This window comes from Anser anser (genome assembly GCF_964211835.1).
Source record: "Anser anser genome assembly, chromosome: 6".
Lineage (NCBI taxonomy): Eukaryota > Metazoa > Chordata > Aves > Anseriformes > Anatidae > Anser > Anser anser.
In genome coordinates this window covers 18424986-18449540 of record NC_139726.1, presented here as the reverse complement: position 1 = coordinate 18449540, position 24555 = coordinate 18424986, and the positions used below count along the sequence as shown (strand labels likewise).

General features: G+C 37.2%; 1 protein-coding gene and 1 long non-coding RNA gene across 9 annotated transcripts in view; one reads left to right on the top strand and one right to left on the bottom strand.

The window, feature by feature from the left end:
* LOC310901394 overlaps nucleotides 1-10384 on the bottom strand; it is a 191939-nt gene extending 181555 nt beyond the window's left edge. The window contains exon 1 of the long non-coding RNA XR_014585758.1: nucleotides 9247-10384. This is a non-coding gene — a long non-coding RNA (uncharacterized lncRNA). The remainder of the gene's footprint in view (nucleotides 1-9246) is intronic.
* The window catches only part of KCNH7 (potassium voltage-gated channel subfamily H member 7), a 224487-nt gene continuing 205954 nt past the window's right edge, over nucleotides 6023-24555 (top strand). For all 8 annotated transcript variants that reach the window (XM_083840771.1, XM_083840770.1, XM_083840768.1 and 5 more), the window contains exons 1-2: nucleotides 6023-8765; nucleotides 10751-10981. In XM_083840771.1, coding sequence (XP_083696897.1) covers nucleotides 8690-8765; nucleotides 10751-10981 — 307 coding nt within the window. In that variant the 5' untranslated portion in view covers nucleotides 6023-8689. The remainder of the gene's footprint in view (nucleotides 8766-10750; nucleotides 10982-24555) is intronic.

Here is a 24555-nt window from a genome sequence, read left to right as displayed (position 1 = left end):
ATCATAATCATCAATAGAATGAGTATCTCTAATGTGATCCAATATGCACCTGCCTTAAATAACTTGAAAAGCAATGATAAATAGAAAATATGCAAAATAATTACAGGAATGTGTATGATGAGTTCAAGAACAAAAATTTTTATTTCTGAATGTATTTGGGGATATAGTACTGTTTTTAGTACTCTTTCAAAGCAGAAATATTGACTGTCATTATTCATCCTGCCAAACAACTTGCACTGGACGGTAGACAAGTACTGGAAAATCCAGAAGGAGGAGCATGACAGTATATATCTTAATTGTATTGCAATGAAGTAGACATAATGGCAAAGAGAGGAAATCTAGGAGAGATTATTTTAATAAAATACATCTTAGGCAGCAAACGACCCTTTCAAAAAAGCAAGATATGTCATTTGAGTATCTCTCTCTGCCATTATAGATTATGAGCAAAACTCTCATTTGCCAAGTACCTGCAGTTCATATTGGCTTCCGTAGTATTACTGAATACAGTCCTTAGCATTGATGAAAAACCTAGCCATTCATTTGCAGCTGCATCAATATAGTTCTGGAGATGCTAGCTTCAGACAGGCACCTGGGTTTGAAAACATGGCCTACATCACATGTATTTTATCTGCAGAGACAGCAGATCAGCTCATATGCTACAGTTGTGACAGAAATTGCTCTTTCAGGATACGGATGTCTCTTCAAATGAATTAGACAAACACAGATTTTTGTAATAAAATTGGCTGTGATCTCACACTATGATATTATGAAAGAAAAGTGGGAATACTGGAAGAAAAATGTGTGACCTGGATATATGCAGACTACTGTTGACAGCAATTTGAACAACAGCACTGATAACTACAGTGTCAGGAATAATTAGTTTTATCTGATTCTGGACTCTGTATAACTGCAGAGAAATATGATTACTGTGAGAATAATACTGAAAAAAAAAATCAAAAGTGGAAAAATACAGTTGTAGCAAGAAAACATATATGCCAGGTGGAGAAAGCTTCGCCTACAGAACTGTTAGAATATGCTAATAATAAAATTGTTAATGACTAAGTGAGCACAGTGTAGAAACTGCAGTTACCTTATTTAGATGAAGTGACCGTGTAAAGTATGTTAACAGAATGCAGAAAGAGCAAAGAAGGTATAGAAAACTAAAAATGAAAAAGCATACTCTGCTTGTCTGGGTTTTCTGATTAACATAGACACACAATGTACTACTACTAAGATATTTCGGAGAAAAAAAAATAACCTTCATCAAGTGAGTATGGAGACATTGACACTAAAAACTCACACTACTTTTTTTTTTTTTCCTCTTCTCAGTTAAATTGGAATTTATTTCCTATGCTGAGTTCTGGGACACCATATCCAAAATCGTTGAGTTCACAGTTCAAGGAGGAAGGGTACAAAATCTATGCAAAATTACAACATATCAGCACAAGGAAGGGAAGTAAAACAAAATCCATATTTATCTATTAAAATGAAAAATCTACAAGGATAATCTGTACTGTCATAACAGTGGTGCCCAAATAAGAACACTTTATATGCTTCAAAACTGCACATTATTGATTTTAAAATGAACCTGTAATAGGAAGAAATTTATGTGTGATTACTGACTGAAAACACATCTAGTCTGATATCGTCCAAAGGAGGTAAAAGGCCTCACTGCACCTTGGTCACTCAAGAAAAATCCCAAATATGAACCACGCTCCTTCAGAGTATCTGCTGCCCTTTTCTCCCCCACAGCTGTGCCTCACTATTAGTTGCTGCAGGGCAGAGGAAAGGAAAAGAGGAGCTCTGGCTACCCTACTGTTTGCTAAGCTAGCAGCATATGGAAATGCTACCAGATCAGGAATTCAGCTGCTATGGCTTGATGCTAGGAAAAAGGCTGAGGAATAGAAATGAGCTTCTTCATCTTGTGACCTCTCTGAAGTTAACCTTGCCCATAGAGATGTACCATTTTTACACAGAGCTGGTTAGGAAGAGTGAGTCTGTTCTGTGAGTGATTTTGATAATGTATGTTTTTATTTATGATTGCATAGAAACACAGTTTGAAATTCTCTGTGAAGAGAAATTCTGCCTGCACAGAACGTGCTGGAGCTACATGCCCAGAAGATCGTAGCTCAGGCTAGCTCACCTCCTGGTTTTCTCTGAGGACACAAACCCTGTGTGCCTGCTGCAGTTGAAGTAGGAGCAATTTCAGTAAAACCATAAAGCCTGCAAGCTCAGGAAGCTCTACACCACTTCTGTACTTTTCACCAGCATTAGGTTGAGAGCCAGGAATCACGTTAAGCCAGCTCCAAATACAAGGTGCATGCACCTTTCATTATTATTGATAAAAAGACAGAATATGCAGACAAAAGAAATCCAAACTACAGTTTATCCAAGGGAGAAGCTAAGAAAGGAAGGAATTTCACCTGACAAATGACAGTCTTATCACCCAATGTGTGAATACGCTGTAGACAAGGTAGGGGGAACTCAGGTACAAAGATAAGTAGTTTTAGAAATAGATGGGTCTAGTTAAATAAATAACATACAGTAAATGATTTACCCTTTTCATACTCTAGCAATGAATGCATACAGATCAGAATTTGTTCCTTCTCCCAGTTCACTCCATTTTTGTTAAGCATACATTTCTGAAGAAACCAAACTTAAGCTGTGATCTAGTTATGATCGTTCTTACATGAACTATTATTCCAAAATATTATGCCTGAATTTCTGTTATGATGGAAGACGGATTACAGAAAATGCACATATTTACCTTCAATTACACTTCCCTTGGTACAGAATAATTATTCACAAAAATACAGAGCAGGGTTCTGCTTTTGTATGCTGCTGTAATTTCAGTATGTATGAGGAAAAGAATAAATTAATAAAAGTACGTTTTATGTCTTACCTAGTTATTACCAGTGTTCTGTCTGGAATGACAGCTGCCAGAATGACAGACACAGACAGCAATATAATACAACTAGAAAATCTTCAAGAGGCACAGAACATGCTGGGGTCATTTCTGTCATTCTTAATTGGCCAGAGAGGGTCAGCAAGGAGTAATTGGAGGCACCCATTATTGGGCAAGAACCCAGGGAATCAGATGAGCATCTAAATAATGTAAACTCCCAAAGCAAGAGAACACACCAAAACCGTGGCTTAATATGAGGGAATGAAACCCTGTGGTGAGACAGAGAGATATTGAAAGAGTCTCTCAGAGGAAGAAGTGGAAGCCTCATTGCTTGAATAATTTAAATCCTAAATGAATAATACAAACGCAAATATACTGAAGGGAACAATCCACTGGCAGGACATAAAGTAGATGGATATATTGATGCTTTTTGTAATTCTGTTTTCATGACCTGTACATACTACTTCCAAAACAATCTTAAGTCATGAGGTTTTGAATCCCTAGGCATTCCAACATAGCATGTAATAAAAGTAACATATACTTTAGAATAACAGACTTAACTTTTCACAAATCCTTCCAGAGAAGGTTACCTGCTATCTTAGTTTCTTGCCACGTGACATTACCTTTATCAGCCTAAAAGATTAAGCTCTCAGAAGTTCTGCAATTAAAGATTTTACATTTATAATTCATATCCTTGTCATCAAGTTACAGTCCCTCAGAGAGGGAATTCCATGTAAAACATATTATACATTGAACAAAATCCTAAATAACTTTTTTTTTTTGAGGAGGAAAGGAGGCAGGGGAACAGAACACATGACTACCGAGGGTCAGCTGGCTGCAAATTTAACAAGAAGCTTGTAACCACTTTTTAGAGCATAATATGGTACGGACACTTCTTTTGTCATTTTGCAATACTAAATACTTTATATCTTTTCTCCCATTGAAACATCTGAAGTCCTGAATACTAATGAGAACCATACACAGACATGGCAAAGAAGTAAACCTTTAGGCCAAAGAGAAATTACATTCATGCAATCTCATTAACATCAATGGTCTTGCTAGAAATAAGAGCTTTTTTCAGAGAACAACAAAAGTGAAATATAAAATAATCATATTCAAACATAACTCAAGGTGAATTTTGCATCAATAATGAAGTATTTCTATTTCACTATGTAAGCAGCTGTGTAAGCTACATGGCTGTAGGATTACGAAAGACTTACTAGTCCTGAAGTATCAGCACAGTGCAAGTAAAGAAAAACTACTCATAGAAGGAGCCAGCTCTAGCAGCAGAAACTGCTGCCACATACACCCTAAAATCTTCTCCACAGCACCAGCAGAGATTTGCTGTTTTGCTGCTAATGATTTTCAAACAGCTGATTTCTATCTTCTCAAACAGAGGTAATTTGGCAGCCTGTTGTCCCAGGTAACTGCACACTTTACCTGTAGGCCTAAATCCCAGCCAGCCATAACCTAATTGATTATCATTATTACCATTAGGGATTAAAATAAAATCTAGAGCTCTAGAGCTATATTTTGAAACTTTAGAGAAGAGAAGAGAAGAGAAGAGAAGAGAAGAGAAGAGAAGAGAAGAGAAGAGAAGAGAAGAGAAGAGAAGAGAAGAGAAGATGTTCATTAAGAGACATAAATCTTTCAAGGAATCACAAAGGCCATCTTAGCACAAAATGGAATTCAAATAAAGTTTCATTATTTCATTTGACAGCCCTGAAGACACTCACAGTTTTATTTAAAATTGGAGGCATAGATGGATGAATAAATGACAGGGCATACATGATATAGACTGCAAAAGTAACACAGATATCAAAGCAACACAGATATCTCATGCTAGCTGGAACAATGAAACACATGCACACATATGAAATAACCAAAACCTAAATAAAACAAAATAAAAACTATCAAGACTTAACTGTATACTGCTCCAGTGCATTTATTCAAATGGGATTGCACTAATAAACTTCTGTCTACAGCGGGCAAACTGTAGAATCAGGGCAACAATGAAATGGAAAACAAGACTTTGAGAAGGAACAACATAGAGCTAAAGATTATTTGAGCTGGAAAAAAAAAAAAGAAGGAAGGAATTTCTCTTAGGGAGTCAATCTCTTGCAGCATCAAAGAGATAAAGCCATAGTCAAGGATGATAAGAACGCTGGACTAAAACTGAATGACTGCTTTTTATATTTTTTCACCAAAATGAATGGGAAATATGATTAGAGACGTTTCCACAGAGATATCTTTTCCTCATGATAAGAGATTTAATTGCTAACTGCTAAAATGTCAAAATAGCTCAATAAGACATCTCCAGTCATATATCCCTCTGAATTCTCCTAAGAAACTTGAAAGAGAAGTACTTAACGTGTCAGAAAAACCACTGAAATCTCATGAAATTGAAATTTCAAAATCAGCTTCAATCCTTGGGGCCAGGAAATGCCATATATAATTTTGCTGCAGAGCAGCAGTGTTCACTGGGGAACTATCACTGGGCTGTGGCGAGGGCGGTGCCATGAGGGGCAGTGCCACAAGGGGGCAGAGAATGAGGGGATCAGTCGCACTAGATGCATTTTAGCTCAGGAGAGACCCTCCATTGGCATTTTGGTCCCTTGCAGAGCTGGCAACCGTACAACTTTATAGATAAAACATATATCTCCATGGCATTCTCCATTTCTTTCATCACACTAGAGAGGCACGTTTATGATGAATTCAAACTTTGTCACTTACATGCATATTTTCCCACTCACATGCAAATCCTTTCAAATGATCACTTTTCTCTCTGTGTTACTAAATTGTCCAGTTTTAATACATTTTCATCTTGCACTTCTCTCACTGTTGGCTTGTTACAGAAAATTATAAAACATTATGCACAATGAGTATTAAACACTCCAGGAGTAACAGAGCATCTATGAGACTGCAGGGGTGTAAATCACTGGGATGAAAGATTTTCTGATGCCACCTATTGCTTATGCAGTTATTACATGCCATCATTCTTGTGAATTCCTCCCCTGACAAAAAACACGTCTCAGATCTTGTATTTCAGCAGCAGTCATCTTGTTTTGGCTGGGGTTATCTTGAGCAGTTCCTAAACCAACAAAGGGAAGTGGGAGGGGGAAATAATTGTGGACTCTGATTGATGTACATTCACCTAATCAACATCAAACTTCTAGTAAATATCAGGAGGCAGAATGGAAAAGGACTTCTGGAGTCATGGAATCTTAGTTTCTGCTATTTCAGGCAAATATAGTCTGATGCTCAAACAACATGAAAAGATGGCGCTTCAGTGAGATTTGTATTCTTGATTTTATTTTGTGTTTTTTTTTTGTTTGTTGTGTTGTGTGGTTTTTTGTTTGTTTGTTTTTTAATTTATGTATTTTTGTGCCAGCCAGGCACCTAAAGGACTCTGGACTCTAGTAGCCTGTAGGGTTCCTCAGTCAACCTAATTTGCTATTAACTGTTGAATACTGCAAACAAACATTGATTGTTTGGTACAGGTTTCAATTGTATTGTGCTTATTCTCTGTTGCTGTTTTAGAAACACCAAAGTACGATTTCTTTATGTAAAAATCAGAATTAATTCACTCCTGACAATTAAAATTTGACAAGATGTTAGGTATTATATACAATGTTAAAATAAAAATGCTCATCTCACTTTATGTCCCCAAGTTCAGCTGCTGTCTTTGGGACCTTCAATACATTTTCAGAGCAATATATGGGTGTTCTTGGTCAAAATAAACAGCTGAAAGAGAAAAAATCAACCTGCAGCCTCATCCACAGTTCACTACATGAAGAGCGAGTAAAAATATCCTCAGAATTTCACTCTCTAGCATTGATCAGAAAGTCACAAAGATGTTACAGTTCTCCAAATAGCGTGACTACAAAGAATATATATGGCTGTTATTCCTTTGATTCAGACATCTGAGTATACAGATTAAAACATTTCAACATTTGCTTCTGTAAATGAGTAACACTCACTTCCTAAGATTGATTATGTACCTGATTACATACCACTTAATCTAGCTGAAGCTTTGTAATTAGTATACAGCCAATTACTATGCAGCCTTCTAAATACAATTTATGTGTATATAAGTGGTATTTTCAGACATTATTTACAGTTGTGTAAATCTAGAATGATTCCTCTGAGATTAAATGAAATTAGTCAAGAAATGTACCCACATACTCAACAGACTGTGTCCCTCCCCTGATAAATATAGAGGAAGACACGCGGTAACAGTGAAACAAAGGCCACACCTGAGAAAAACCCACGGGAATAAGGAAACACCTGTTTGTCTTGTGGGAGAACAGGTGGGAGGCAGTGGTTTGCCGGCTCAATATCCTGCGCTTGATATTACAAAGAACAGGGAGCAGGTGCCCCTCTGTTGTTTTTTTTTAACTCCCTTTCCCTGTCAGTTTATTAAGAAGCCGCCGCTGCTCTGCGCTCCCCTGGAGATGCCTTTCCAGCACCGCATGGCTGCCCCCAGCTCCCTCCCCGTATCACCTCGCCGGCCTCCCCCGTGCTGAGCGCGCCCCGTTTCCACCTGCTGGGTAGAGCGGGAAGCCCTAATACAACCCCAAAACAGCACGCTCTGCCCTATGGGCTGGTACAGGCCGAGCCGAGCCAGGCCGGGGGCGGTACCCAGGCGCTCCCTTGGCCCGGCCGCGGGCGGCGGCGCCTCGGTGCGGGGCGGGTTCAGCACCGCGGCCAGCTCCGGGCCGGCCCCGGGACCCCGGCCCCGGGAGGCAGCCTCCCAGCGGCCGGGCAGCGGCGCCCCCCCCGCGCCGAGGGTTCCCCCTGTTTCGACAGGAGGGGTGTGTGTGGGGGGGGGGGGGAAGCCCCCGCCTAGGTCGCGCTGCGGAATGGGAAGGGACGGGCATTAGGGCGGGGAAGGATGCCGAGGGCGCCGGTGGTCCCTTGGTCCCTCTCCTCTCCCCCATCGCTCCAAACCGACCCCCACCACCGCCCCCCCCAACGCACACACACTCCCCAGCCGCAGACGGGGCGTGCACCAGGCTGCTTCCCCCGGGCCCTGGCAGCGCCTGGGGCCGCTCTCGGGAGCCGTGCAGGGGCCGGCGGGGCGGGGAAGCAGGGGGCGGCCGGAGGCAGCGGGCACCCCCCCTCCGCCCCCGCCGCCAGCGCCCCGGGTCCCCGCTGCCCCCCCTGCAGCTGCGGCGGAGGGGGGCTGAGGCGCGCCGCGGCCGTGCCGGGGTGTAGCTCGTTCCCGATGCCGCCGTTTGTCGCCGAGTTTTGAAGAGATTTATTGGCTGGCTCTTGCTAAGCCACGCTTGAGTAATCCGAGCTGCTGCGCGCCGTGGTGAAGCCCGGAGGGGGGGAACGTCACTCCCTCTGGCAGCGGAGCAACATTAGTCTTCCAGCCCTCCAACCACCGCTACAGCGTCGGAAACTACCGGGTCACAGCCATTTGCTTTGGAAAATTGGCGATGTTTGGTGCTAGAGATCGATTACCCTTGTAATCTTCCCCCCCCTCCTCCTGCTTACCCCACCCCTACCCGCCCAGACAATAGCGTCCGAGGTCCTCCAGGAAAAAAATAGAAAAGAAAGCGAGGAAAGAAAGAAAGAAAAAGAAAGAAACTGGGGGATGGATCTGACTCCGATAGGAAAAGCGTGTGTCTAGAAGTGGTGCTAATGGGAAGAGATTTCCGAGCTCCAGAGGACGATGATTTGTCACAAAGGGTAGCTGGCTCGGTGCTTTGGGCTGGAGCCGTGTAGGAGATCCCTGGAGAAGTCATTGTGCACAGAAAGCCGAAGATCTGTACAAACATGCCTGTTCGCAGAGGTCATGTGGCACCACAAAATACATTTTTGGGCACAATCATACGAAAATTTGAAGGGCAAAGTAAGTTCTCTCTTTCTATCTATTTTGCTACAGTAGTTTGTTTGATTCTGCTTATGACTAAATGGACAGCAGCTCCGGACTATTTTAAGTTTGTAGCTTGGGAAGAAAACCCCAGAGGTGAGGAGGGGATCCCTCGCAGGAGTAACGTTGTTTTTGATCTAGAATGCAGATTACCGACTTGAATTATTGAGCTTTTCATTTTTCTTCCCCTATTTCAATGAACAGTTTTTATCTTTAACTGTATCCATGTTGTATAGCTACAGAAGTTATATTTCTTACCTTCTAAACCAGTGAGATGTCTCTGAAACACAGTGTAAAATTTTGTTGTCCGTATGGTGGCTAAGAAAATCGGGTAGATTTACTATAGTTGTTATTGTTATTAATTATCATTGTCTTTTCAAAATAAAGCATAACAGGCAGACTTTGATTTAAAGGAACCAAATAATATGCAGAGGAGCTATTAAACAGAAAATATTCTTACCTTGTCATCGTGACTGCATTTTAATGTATCTGTCAAATATTTCTGCTTTGTTTATGGAAGCCTAAAATATCTATCAAACCAGTGCAAATGCATCCTCAGGGAGAGTCTCTGAGGTCTTTTCCAATGCAGCAGTTTTACTACCTGTCGAGGAGGCTGAGAAGCTGAGGTGTTTTTCCTGGATGAACTCTGGTTTACTGTTAACGGTAGGAAGGAACACTTGATGCTTAAAATGAATTTCATTTAGAAACAGTAGTTTTGATATATGTACATTTATTTAAATATTTAGCATATTTTTAGTATCAGTTCAGTGCAAACTCTTAGAGCTAGCTCCAGTTTATATACTTCCTTATACCTAGACATACGTTACCAATTTAATATTTGTTATTTGAGAATAATATAAAGACTGTAGTCCTGACTTAACCAAATGCCAAGTCAGTGTTGCTACTTGAGTAGAGTTTTTATGTTGTTTTTACGTCGAGAATATAAAACCCTACTTTTTAAATAGTCAAGTGATAGTGAACATTCAGCATGATTGAAAGATATAGAAAACAGCAAGAATGAAATCCGTATTTTTCTCTCCAAATATTGCACTGTGCTCAAAGACCGAACATCTTTAAAATTTTGAAGACTTGTACTGCTAACTTGGTATCACATAAAAAGTCTTTTCTAAAAGTGAGGGGCTTGCTAGTGTGATTAACATAAACAGAAATAGATGTTATTGTCAGTAAATATATCAAAACTGTACATTTGTAAATAAAACTGGAATAGTGTGTTATAGTGGTAAACGGAGACAAATGAAATAACAGTTGAAAGACAACTTTTGAACTTTTCTTGCAGGTGAGGGTTTGGGAAAGCATGTTGGACTAAGGCACAGAACTTCAGTGGACTGAAAAATGTTTGAAACGCCACAATCTTTGATTTTGATGTACCTTCATGTTTTTACTAAGGAATATTTTATTTCATAAATGTAACTTTAAAACAGTCACAGAGAACAAACATTTGTCGTGTTTTTTTCCAGATAGTTTTCTTAAAATACTGACTATGAACTTAATGTCATTCAACTCAGTGAAAGTCCCTACTGAGTAGCCTCAGCTGGTTGGGCTTTATCACTGTAGAACCCACTTCCCTTCCACCTTCAAACCCCACCCAAAGAAGCGACTAACTTTCAAGGACTTTCCGTGGAGTTACGGCTGACAGCGTGATACTAATCACGTATGTTTCAGTGAAGCTCAAAAAGAAAAATGTCAAAAGAAGTTTTGCAAAAGACTTTCACAGTCTAGCTTTATTTCCTTAAAAGACAACTATCTTCATTTTTAATGTATTCTAATTTTATTGAATTTTCTTTAAAAGCTATGGATCAAATTAACTCCATTAAATGACGGAAAATCTCTGCATTTCAGGCATCCCAGTGAAATGAGTGGTTGTTTAGCAGCCATCCATGCAATTGACACTTTATGAAAAGTTGAAAGACTACTAAAAAATGCATCACTTTCTTTTATTGCAGATAAAAAATTCATCATTGCTAATGCTAGAGTGCAGAATTGTGCTATCATCTACTGCAATGATGGATTCTGTGAGATGACTGGGTTCTCCAGGCCAGATGTCATGCAGAAACCTTGCACCTGTGATTTTCTTCATGGACCAGAGACTAAAAGACATCATATTGCCCAAATTGCTCAAGCACTGCTGGGGTCAGAGGAGAGAAAAGTGGAAGTTACCTATTATCACAAAGATGGTAAAGTCCGTTTTTATACTCAAAACTTCTGTGTTTGGTTATCTGGTAAAAGTGTGTATGATCTGCTGGCCAGACCCTTCGCTGGAATAGGTTGTATCTCCTTTGATGTCCAGTGAAGTACAATTACGTGTATCAGTAAGGGAATTTGCCCTGAAAGTAGTGGCTGTATAGAGTATTTCACTGTATGCTCACTGTAAGAGCTGAATGATAGAGCTGAATGATAGAGCTGAATGTAAGAGCTTTAAATCAGATGTAAATCTCCTACAGTAAAAAGTCCTACAACAATGCAAAGATAACACAAGCACAGAGCAGGAATCTTCTGACTGTTAATTTGTAGGAACTGTTTCATCTCAGAGAAAGTAGGAACGATGTATCCATTTCAGAGAACTTAATTCTGCCACCTTGAAACCATAGTTTGATTTAAATGCAATATTTTAATGGATAAAGCACAAGGGGATTGAAAGCAGCAAAAATTGGCCCATGATGAAGACAGTATTGCCTTATAAAGAAAGGGGAAAATCCTTCTCAGATATGAGATACTGTGGAGTATCTATATTTGAATCACAAAAGTTGTCCTAGAATTATGTTGTCACAGTAACAAATATGGGATGGTTAAACTATGAAGAGTATCCCTGTTTTACAGTGAAGATTCGGTATAATCTTTTAACACTATTGCTGGTATAAGAAAGAGTGGTTAAATCTGCACTTCTGATGCTTTTTTTCCTATTAAGAGAGCATAAAGTAAATAAGCGACTGTTTTTGTAGATTAAAACATACATGAAATCTAATTATGATACCTAATAGTTACGTTGGATTTTTTTTATTTTTTATTTTTGATTACCTAGTGTTATTTACAGAAACACCTGTCTCTCAAACAAATCCAAATTATGAATATGTGGTGTACCTTATTCCATCACATGCTGTATATATACTCTTGGGAGAAGGAAAAGGAAATTCATATTCAAATGCTGAGCTTAAATTAGTTCTGGAGAAGTGCCAGTGTGTTGTTTGCATCAATTTTAGAATCACATGCAGTGGATGCTCTGTCATTTTAAAGTCACAGAGTTAAACCCTGTTCTTAGTAATTCTGTTGTTATCTTGGAGAAACTTAATATTATATTTAGCTTAGGCTAGTGTAATTCAGATAGGACTCAGGCCAAGCATTCTACCCACACTACCGATATTTAATATTCTTCTTAGCACATTCTCATTACAGTCCTTTGTTCTTAGACCTGGTTTGGTGGACTGGAGTAGATTTTGTTCAAGACTGGTTGTTGTAGTTGTGCCTTAAACATAGATTTATCAGGAGACCTGACACTGTGTCTGTACACATCTAGCCTGTGTTTGCGTTAACTTGGCGTGTGTTAAAAATAATATTGCAAAAGGAGAATGTCATTGCTAACTTTCACAGCCACAAGCCTGGAGCACTGTTTTGAGATCTGGTTATTTAAAAGCGCTTCAGTCTCCCACGATAATGGGAGGTAGGAAAGGCACTTTAACTATCTTAACTACTACATAGCTATCTATCAGTTACCCTAAATAAGTATTTTTCTAAAATGCTTAATCCTGGCATCATGCAACACATCATAATCTATTTGAGGCCAAAGCAAAACTGACCACAAAAATTGCTATATCCTGTGTAAATAGTTTTGAATTTTGAAGTACATTATAAATGACAGTTACGGATTATTCAGTGTAAACACTGTCATGCATAAAAGGTTTTCAGTAACTTCCCTGCTGTGAATAGTTTCCTTAAATTGAAAGAGTACTAGACTATATGTTCAAAGGTGAAGGAATTTCAAAAGCTACGAACAATATTTCTAGACAAATGTGTGTTGAATATCTGAAAAATATACTGGTCAAAATTACTTATTATGCACTATATACACTGCAAAATTTAAACTAACAACAGGTGACTTTTAAAAATTTAAATATTTAAAATTTTGAGTCACTGATTATAGGCAAATATTGACAAAATACAAGATAGGTCTGACACTCAAGTTTATAACTCCCAGACAACTCGATCAGACTTTTTTGTTTCATTCCACATAATGTTAAATTTCTTTAAAAAATGTGAGAAAAGGTTCTGAAGTTTGTGTGGTATTACAAAATTTAAGCTACTTGTATGATTGATATAATAAATTTCAGTAAACATATTCAATAGTTATTCTAAATTGCCAAAGAGATATACTTCGCTTTTCATCTAAAATTTGGAAATGTGTTTTATATAGAACTATATACAGAGTAGTGACAGCTAATAAGGACTTTCTCTGGGTTCTGAAGCAGAATAAATTTAAATAATTTTCTAAACATTTGAGACTTTAGTGCCTGGTTAGTTGTTTATTTTGTATCGTGTCGTGTGAGTGAATATGAGAATTCTTTAAGAGCTCAATACCAACACAATTAGAACTTTAATTTTTTCTATGTGAGTAACCCAAGTTACTTTAATGAACTGCCCTCTGCTTGAAAGTTTGATTTAACATTATATACATATATATTTCATAGCCACCCATTGTGTGGTGTGCTTTACATAATACTTAAGCATACAGTGGAGAATGGCAGCTCATGAAGTTGTCAACGGCTTAAGGTTCTGCAGACAGACGTTTCTGAAGACCATATTACAGAGTCCTCAATAAATGCCCAGTGAAATGCAAATAAAAGCTTATTCCCTATCACATTCTCACTTACTCTATATAAACTACTGTTTGCATTAAAATTCTTTTAGTACAACAAATAAAGAAATTGTCAGTGGGAACATATATCCTCTCACTTGTAAAGCTAGTTTGTAATCAGAAGTCCAGCAATGCAGATAGCAGAAAGAGAATCACTGTATAACTAATTATTCTCCTTTTAGATTATAAATGCCACCTCACATAGTTTTAAAATGAGGCAGGTTGAAACTTCAACTTAAAAGGAACTTCTTGCATTAGAAAAACAATATTGCATATACACTGGATGTTAGGATTCTACAGTTCTCTACCGGTCTATAGCCTACTTTTCTAGATTTAAAAAAAAAAAAAAAAGCAAGACTTTGAGTTTTAAACATCTTCATGATGATAGACTGAATGTTCCTGTTTGTTGCTTTAATTTTTAGGCTAGATCACACATGTTAAGAGAAGGGGGCAGAAGAATGGAAAATTTTTTGAGGCAGGCTGATCTTCAGAAAATGGCAGCTGTTTGAATCAACACTGCTTTAAATATGGAAGGCAAGACAGAACGGTCAAAGGAGAATGGAAATTCAATATATTACAGTTTTATAAATGTATTACCTATACTAGGCATATTTCCCTTAGCTCTGTGCAGAATGAGGAGGGAGTAGAGGAGACAGGGAGAATATCTGTGAGAGCTTCGTATAATTGTTTCAGTGGCATGAAGTTGGAATGGCAGCATTACTTACACAACCAGCAGGCCCTGTCCCAACCACGTTGACTTCCCATACTTATGGAAGTTTTTAACATTTGCAGCTAACAGCCTTACTACAGTATTTCTATCAGAATGAGATTGATAGACTACATTTGGTTTGAATTTCTTCTCACTCATTTTTCTTTTTAGAAGGTTATTTGCACAATCTAGACTATTCAGATTATTCTAACCCTCTGTCCTGTTAGAGTAGAGCCACAGTAAACAATTACATAGCTATTAAAAGAATTAACAACTACTGAGAAAAACAGTTAATAGGAATAGATGGATGCCAGAACTAGCAGTCCAAATTCATAGGTTGTCATCACAAAAGAAGCTCTCACTGGAACTACTTACGGGATTAAGGACTCAAAGAATTCTACTTTTTTTTTTTTTTACGTAAATAGCACTTTAATTAAAAATAAATAAATAAATAAATAGCATGCAATTAAATGCAGATAAATGACAAGAAATATTCCTTTCAAACATTTTTTTTTAAGTCTTTCTCATAAGGCATTACATCTGCTTAATTCAAAAATTATATTCTGATATCAAAGTAACTCTATAGAGTGTTCCTCACTGTCTCACAACTTAATTTCCACAAGTTATATAGCTATATGATCTGTATTATAGTTAAAGGTAAGATATTATATATACAGAATATCAATTCTTATTTTAATAAAGTTGTTTGTGGTGAAAATGTTTGACAGCTCTTCCTTTGAGGACTCCATTTTTCAGTTTAAGTCATTATTGCATAAATCATTCTTGACAGCTGTAAAATATTGCTTGAGGTGGTAAAGCTGTAAAGCTTTTGACATAAAAAGTATAATTATTTTGGGACTGAGAATGGATATATAATAAAGGATAAGAAAGGACTGTATTCCACTGAATACTTTGTTACTTCTTACTCTGTTTTAAATGTTTATGCTTATAACGTATACCTGTTAGACAGAAGGACATCATTTATGCTTATACTATAAACAGCAGATATTCTAGATGCACTACAGAAGGATATAGGGTTGAGCAAATATAAGATTAAGCAATTATTTGCAGGGTGCTTATAAACTTCTCAAATTACTTGCCACTTACCTAGTTTGAGAAATGAAATTTGCTGCAACTAACTGCAAATTAAATATAATTGTATTCTTAAAACACATTAAGGTTCCAAGCTAACATTTTTAAGGCCTTTTAAGCTCTTTTTCGAGGATAAGAAAATAAAATTTTTAAAAACGTAAACATATTGACCAAGTGAAAATGGTACTAAGTGTTCTCAAATATAAAGATCAGGACTCAATGTAGAAGTTCACCATCTAGCCTTCGGCCAGCACAGGCCTTTTATCACCTTTTTGTGTTCCATAAATGCTGTGAACCTACCAATCAATTAAAAAATACAACCAAAACCGAAGAACCTTGCATGTATGTCAAGTCCCCTTAGATTAACTCTGACAAGAGGGTAAGACAGTGCAGTTTTGACTGTAGATTCGATGTGTTAGCCATGGCTGATGTGAAAGGTGAATGAATCAAGTCAATCTGTAATAACCTGCTACTGCATTTTGATAAAGAACATTTTTCCCCTTCATCAAAACCCTGTCTAAAATAACCCTGTCTTAATGCAAGTTTTTTTGTTTTTTTGTTTTTTTGCAAACATTCTTAAAAATAAAATTTCTTGGAACAAATCCAGAGTATTTATGAAGGTGTTGAACTATTAGAAATAGATGCTCTTCTGTTGTGTCCGTAGAGTAATGTAGGTTTTAATACTTGCCCTGAGAAGACAAAACTATTGCCTGTCCCATTCAGCATTGCTGGTTTAGTGGCAGGGAGCCTCATAAGCAGCAAACTGACAACTCAGCAATCACCCATCCCGGTCTAGCTATGGCTTCTGTGCCTGCCCAGAACTGTGGGTCACTTATTGCTCACTTTTCACATAGGATACCTAATGATTTAATCAGCTTTCAGAAATATTGAGTAGGCTTACGTATGGACCAATTTCAACCATATTTTTCAATTACTTTGTTTTCTCATAAATTATTTTTCTCTTCTCAAGTTAAGATGAATTTATTTTCAATAAGGAGGAGGACTTGAAATTTTTTTTTCCCCTTTTCGTGTATTCCTACTAAGGAAAGACATTACCTAACTAAAAAGGAACAAAAATTAAACTGTCTTTAAAATTATTCTCTTTGTATCAGGGTTAACGGTATGCTTAGATACATCTAATTTTAACAAATAAGAATACAACTACTATTACTACAGCAACTGCATCTTTAATAGAAAAAGAAATCTTACAGGGTTTGGAAAAATCTCTTCTGACAGTTTTAAGTTCTTCTATGGCACAAATAAAAAAAAACCTGCAGGCTAATGAATCAGGAAGAGTATTTCATCTCAGTACAGTGTCTAGGGGGAACTCTTCTTGCACTGGACTTTCATAGCACAGGTTTATGGCAGGATTCAGAAAGTCACAGGGTGAATTTATACTAATCAAGGGACAGATTTCCCTTGCTTGAGCTACAAAGAATTAATGGTTGCTGGCTGTAGAAAATAGAGTCCCATAGTAGTAAGAAAGGTGTCACATTTTGGAGTCAAATAGCACTATAAGGTTATGATATGATACACATATTCAAAATTAGATTTTTTCTAGACTGTTTAAAATAATAATATTCTACAGAGTGGAGTTTAATCTTTTAATTAGGCATTGCCTAATGAAGTTTTTATCTGCTTTGAATATACTCTTCTCAGTTTTAGTGAAAGCTATTTTATTTTTGGTGTATGAGACAAGAAGAGCTGCTAGTCTGTGGTGGTTTTTTTTTTTGGTGTGGTTTCACATAATCTTATTGTGTCCTCTTTCTATGTTCAATTTGTGTCCTTTCAAATGTCACATTCTAATAAGAGAGTTTTTCCATACTCCTGATTTGTGTTATTGATTAATTCTTTTCTCAACAGAACTTGATCACATATTATAAAGAAAGAGGTGTAGGGAGCAAATCAGACCTTGCTGGAGACATGGGAATAGAGTAACTGTTTTCCTAACAGCACCCTTATGCATACTTGGTGTTATACAAACTTCAGAATGTCTCACTTTGAATAGTACCAATGTTGACGTTGGTACTGATCTCTTTGGTTTTATGCAATGTAAAAAGAATAGTGGTATGGAGGATTTTACCTTAGTGGTTTTAAGTCCAGTTTTGAAGTGTTCCTTACATATTTGACTTAGTGTATGACTCAGTTTATATGCTAGACAGTCCATACTGTTCCCAGCTTCCCAACCAAGTATGAAAGAGTTTAATCTAGCAGCATGGGAAGCACATTAACCAAGACCAAGCTGACTGTGGAAATTGCTAACTCACTCTGGACACCATGTATCTCAAAAGCAATCAGAACTGTAGCTGAGAACCAAGATCAAGGCAGAGCAGATGCATGACAGTGGCGGTGGGGCTGTAGGCTTGATAGTTACAGCTGCTTTCATAGTCTACGTAGCTGAAAGTTCACATTCGAGGTGAGAAGTACTGGTTTTATAATTTTGTATACTTCGAATTTTTCAGTATAGTATACTGGTATTTTTTTGTTTTGTTTTGTTTTTTTAAAGAAAATCACATACATATTTGAATAATCTTTTAGAAATTTAATTAAAATGTCATTTCAAAAGCAGAATTCCAGCCATTGCTAGTCACAAGAAGCTTTTGGACCTCCAATATTTCCATAAATGCCCCATTTAAGATCCCTCACTAACCTCCTGGTATAATACAGCTTTTTTTCATTTCTGCTTTTCTTAATTTTTTTCATTCTGTAATCCCAGTGAAATCTTATCAGTAAACATCACCACAAAGAATACCAAAATGTAGTCAAAAAAAAAGTCAAAGTAGATATTATAAAGGGGAGATCTTGTTGTCTTTTTCTGTTTCATAAACCACACTCTAGTTACAGATTTCATTATACCTACTCTTGACACTGCCCCCTATTATAGTACATGTTATTATATGTAGTGTTATCCAGAGGGAAAAAAAAAAAAAGAAAAAAGAATATATTCCAGCTTCATTGTTAACAAAGAAGAGATATATCATCAAAACCTAAAAATGGTAATTAAATGTCAACATTGTTAACTATATCTTTGCTGATAATTAAGTGGAAATTACAACAAGAAAGCTTAGGCCAGAAATCAGAGCTGCCTTCAGTACTTCCCTGCTTACTGAAAATTTTTGCTTTCCCATTCTTGTTCTTTCTTAGTATCACATAGTCAATAAAAATAATTTCTTTTATATTCTGACATGACCTCATTTAAATTCCTGATTTGCCACGAGACTGCAGTAGAAAACAAAGTCATGCCTAAATGTTCAGCTCAGAAAAACACAACAGTTTCCTTCAGATACTGTGAAATTATTACAATACCCAACTACACTAATCCTTAACATTATCAGATTGTGAATTGTTGGCCTCTTTAAAGCCAATACTTGGGACTAGACTGTAACTGCTTGTTTCTGCACCTAGAATCACTCCTAATGACCTGAGAGCTAGATAGCAATGCTTACAAATACAGGACTTGGCTTGTGTACCTACAGCTTTCACAGAATTAAACTGCTACATTTAATTTTTGCAACACTAAAAATCCTGGTCTTTAGGTGTAAGCCCACAGCTGGTGGGGACATATTATACCACTGACAAGTAGTATCAGCTGGATTTGAGTTTCTACATACAAAGTAAGATATAGGAAAAAAAAAATTAAAAGATAGACAAAACATGCCTACACTTTAATCCACAGGATAAGGGGCAAAGATGACTTCAGACCAAGGATAGATATTTATTACTTTTTTTCTTCTTCTTAAACCTAGGTTGTTTGAAAAACAGTTAATCATCATGTAAATATGCTTCATCACTAACACACATGTTTTAAAGCACTTATTCCCAGCTGTTCTCAGACTTTGGAGACTGTGCCTTTGTAAGAATATTTATTTCTTAAGAGCATTCTCTGCTGCTTTTCATTGAAATCAATGCAAGTGTCTCTCTGAAAATAGCTTGCAAATTTCCTCCTTTCAAAACTCATTTGTGCCAATCTGCTTTACTCCTTCCTCTCTGGAAAAAAAAAAAGCTGGATAATCTCATTAGTATTTTGCATGTTTATGGCTATTGTACAGGAAAGCTTTTCTTTTTGTAGTTTCAGAAGACTATAAGTCTCAGAGTCCATAAATCCTATTGTCACGGTATTTAAGGTAAAACACTGCTGCTGCTCTGTCTACTTGCTTGAAAAAATGCTTTCAGTTTACAAATGAGAATGGAAGGAATCCTTAAGTGCAGGTCATTTTTAATAATGATAATAAAAGAAAGGAAAATGTGATCCTTTTTTTTCATAGTAAATGCCTAACATCATTTTTGCTTGATAAAGCATACCAAGAATCAACACCAAAGTCCATTAAACAGAAATGACACTTCCCAAAAGGATTATTTCTGAAGCCCATTTGTATCCCTTAGACAACATACCATGTTATGTGAGAGAATAACAGCCCTGAAGTACAAAACCAGGTATCTATAAATCAATATCTGAGCCATGCCTGTGGATTAATGGAGCAGCTCACAAACTGGTGTGAAAAGACACCCTATGTATAACGTCAATCCTGACCCAGTCTGTGTTGGTCCACAGTTTAGAGGATCATTAGTGCTTCTGTAAGTTACACTGATTGCCTATGGCAACAAGAATATGAGGTGGCACAGAAGTGGCTTTACTGCTTTTAATCACAGATTCTCAAAGAAAAGTTTTGAAGAGGGATAGAGTAGAGTTTGAGCACTGTTTTTGGGTGGCCATAAAGCTGTATAAAGACATAGTTTCTCTCTGTCCCCAAACCAGGAAATCCATTCTCTCATGCTATAAGCAGAAATGGGGTCTAAAGAGCTGCTCTCAAATACTAAAAAGTTAATTAAAAACTAATAACTTCTGCCCCAGCTACATACAGAATTAGTGTCTGCCATGTGTGATGTTTTTAGTTCAGGTGCTAGGTGCAGGTAGCATCCTCCTTCTCTGGTTACTGTTTATTTAGAGTGGAGACGAGGTTTCTGTGTGGTCCACAGATAACTCCCTAGCAGACAGGTATGCGATTCTATTTTGTAAAAACAAGTACACAAACCAAGAATGTACCAGCTGAAGAAGTGTTATTGGTGGACCATGCAGGTCTATTCACATTCTTTTCTGGTTGTTTTTTGACTTCATTTATAAAGAATCAGATCCCGTGGCAGCTGAATTGCCAATAGTGTTACTGTCTCTGCAGAACCCAACATATGCAAAACAAAATTATTAGCCAGATAAATATATTCTGTGTGGATGCTTTTCTTTCAAACATGATTTCTCTCACATTGTTATGTGCAAGAGTTATTATCCCTGCTCCATGGGAACAAAGTAAATTGATTCCTTTTTAAGTAATATTTTGGTATTAATCCATTTTCCTTGAGATCATTTTCCTGTAAATAAAAACTTATGAATAAAACACTTTATTTCCACTTGCTGATGAATTCAAAAAAATATATCAACTGAGATGAAATGATAGAGGAAAAAATCTATATCTTTCACCTTAATTGTTACCTGGAAAGTATATTATCCAAACTATTTTTTGCCACAGGTCCTAAAATATCAGGCGTCACATATCAAAGGTATGAAGGTCACACTGAGATACAAGTACTGCAAGAGAAATGACTAACATAAACTTTTAATGTCAATGCAAATTTAAGATTAGATTTTAAATTATAATTATTGTGTCATATATATATATATTATGTAAGGACAGGTTTCCCTCTCATGACATTTAACAGCTTTTAGGAACTGCCAAAATTACTCCCTGCCCCATCAAAAAATGATATTTTATAGTTCACACAGTTTTAGAAATAAAGCAACATTCTTAGTAAATGCTAAATCATGGGAAGTCTTAACTGAACAGCGAATTAAAGTGACTCCTAATGAGCTGACTAATGAAGTGCCTGTTACCTTGAAAGAGGATGATTATTCTTGAAAAGCTTATAGTTCCAAACTGTCATTCTCTACTGAATTTTTGCACTGTCCCCCTCTCTTTTCTAAGACAGTACACCAAGGTGGTATTGTAGTATTTATAAGAATATAAATATATTCTTATAATAATCTCCAGTATAAATAAGAATGTGTATATAAAAATAAATGCATCAAAACAAACAAAGAAACAAACCACTACCAAAACAAAACAAAACAAAACAAAAAACAACCAACACCCAATTGCCCGAGTTCAAGAAATGAATACGAAGAGCCAGAATGAGAAAAGATATGAAGCAGGGGATAGTTCTGAAAAACAATCTTTATTAGGAATTGCATTGAATAGGGATAATTCTTAAGGCAGTATTTCAGGCCACAGGCCAGGTCTGAGAAAGAGACATCCTAGGGATGATTCGCTTGTTGACATGTCTCTGTCCTGTGTGTAAAATGAGAATTTATAGATAAATGACATCTTCTCCTAGAGAGGATACATACTGTAATGATCTTCAAGTGCAGGAATGAGGTTAGAGACAGCTGGGGTTGTTCTCAACTGAAGAAGGGGCCAAAGTGTTTTCTACTCTTTCCACAGGGAAACCAAAGGTGGAATCAAGTCCTGTTCATCTTTTCCTCATGTAAACCCTGTATCAAGCAGAGACATCAGGGTTTCCAAATTTAATACAGAAACTAGAACTGCCAAATAAATGACAAAAAAAAAAAAAATGTAGGAGGCTTGCTTAAGAAAGTTCAGTGACTGCTAAGCTCACATTTTTGTGAAAAAATTTTTTGCAACTTTCACGTTGGACTTCGTTGTGATAGTTGTAGCACTTATTCAGGGGAATCATGAATCAGTCATACAGAGCCTATGAATCATTCTTACACATCAATAAAAGAAAGCAAAACTTCATCTTATCCAAGTATTACTGTCTTTAACTGATGATTCATGTATCATAAAATTAACAAAGGTTTATTTCCTTCCCAAAACAAACAACTCCCTCTCCAAACAATCCATTAAAATAACTGAAATTTCATCAGACTCTAGTTTGATTCAACTTTTACAGGTGTGTATAATGGAGTCTCTCCTACACCATCCTGTATACTTGTGAGAGTTACATAAATTTACCAATGGGACAATGGACATCTCTGCAGGATAGAGTACATTTGTTCAGATCCAGCTACCTCATCTCTAAACTTGATATATTAACCAGGGATATTCTCATAATGTAGTCTGGATTGTAACCTTTTCTTCTCTTGGATCTCACCGTTTGTTTGTAGTTCACTTTTTAGAAACTGGCTCAATCTGTATAACATGTAATGCTTTGTTTCACATGGGAGTCTTTAAATAGCAATCACTCAGCTGTTTGCTTTCAGGAAGCATTCTGTAGCACTCTTTACTAGGGGTCCAAAGCTGGACACACTGTTCTTAGTATGATCTAATGAGTCTGAGGAAAGGGGAGGAATCTGTTTCTGCTATCTACTGGCCGTGTGCCTGATGGTCCAACCCTGCATGCTGTTAGCCTGGACATGACTAGACTGATTTCTCAAGAGATCCCAGAGACAGTCCTCTTTCATCAGTAGTTCCTCCCATCTTTGAACTATGTCTCATGGCACAAATGTCTCCCACACTGGTGTAGTCCCAAAGCTGGGGACAACACTGGGGCAGTGAATATATTAAGTACATCAGCCTTATCTGCAGCCACTATCAATAAATCACCCTCCCTGCTCAGCAGCAGACTCACATTATACTTGTTTATTCTTTTTCTGCTAACACAGCTAGCAACAGAAGCTCTTTTTGCTGCCCCTGATATCCCTAGAGTTTCTAGCTCAGCTTTTCCTTTTCCAAGACCATCTCAGCATGCCTGAGCAATGCTTCTATATTCCTCCTCTGTAGACTTCCCTTGCTTCCTTCTCCTTTGTATGTTCTTTTTGCACTGGAGAGCAGTCATGAGTTCCCCACTGAGCCAGCTGGTATCCTGATACATTTACTCATTTTTCTGAGTATTCAGATGGACTGCTGATGTCCTTGAGGGAGGGTGTTTCAGCTACATCCTCTTGAAAGTTTGGATAACTAATGAGTGAGTTGCCATATTTTTCTTTTTTTTTTTTTTTCTTAATTCAGTGAGTGTAGGTATTTTCCACATCTTTTATTATACTAATTGGCATTCTGTGCTACTTTTATAGACTCCTCTTGCTTGAATGCTCAACATTATTTCAAGTTTTATACATTAAATTTGACATAACTTAGGTATACTTATGCATGCATTAGGAAATCTTGTGTATGTTGTACATTAAAAATAGCTGAAATTGCCACCTAGATATTATTTGCCACAAGACCTTTTACAAATGTCATTACTAATGTGTTACATGGTATAAATCCTATGCTGATACCCATTATATTGTGAGTAACTATATGTGGTATATATGTTTTCTCGTACAGGCCAATCTGCCTGGCCTGTTAGGCACCTGCCTGTTTTTCATACAAATGTGTTTGAGTTCAGAAAACAGATCTTCTAATGCTTACTTTACCACAGATCATCATTTGGATCATCACCAATCATTTGAACAGCTTGATGCTAAAGATAATTGCAATGGAGTTCTTGTAAGTTTTAGAAGCAGTTCATCAATTGTCTTACACTAGGAGATAAACGCAACTGCCATTGGCAAACAATTAAGGCATCCCTGACATACATTATTCAGCACTTCGTTTCCATCATTAGAGATGTGCAGAAAACAGATCTTCCAAGAGAGAAATATTTTTCACATCGTGTGGAATTCTTGTAGTGCTTTTAGTAGTGAGACAACACTACTGAAACACTTTCTCATTTTGGTAGAAAAAGTTCGTTGCCAACATCTCCTTACATAGGTAACACAGTAAAAGATAGCACTTACATGGCAAAAAACAGCACTTCTCCATTTCTCTTCTGCCACTTTTTATTTTGTTTCTTCGAGTAATGATGGATATATTTCCTAACTGATATTCACAGAATCACAGAATCACAGAATTGAAGGGGTTGGAAGGGACCTCAAAAGATCATCAGGTCCAACCCCCCTACCGAAGCAGGTTCCTTAGAGCAGGCTTCCTTATGCTCTTTCGTCCAGGTTAGTGAGATAGAAATCTTCTATTTCCTTTAAGGGTTAATACCAGTCTTTCCTTTAGGCTGATGCAGGCAAACACCACCACAATCAATATCCCCATGTGCTG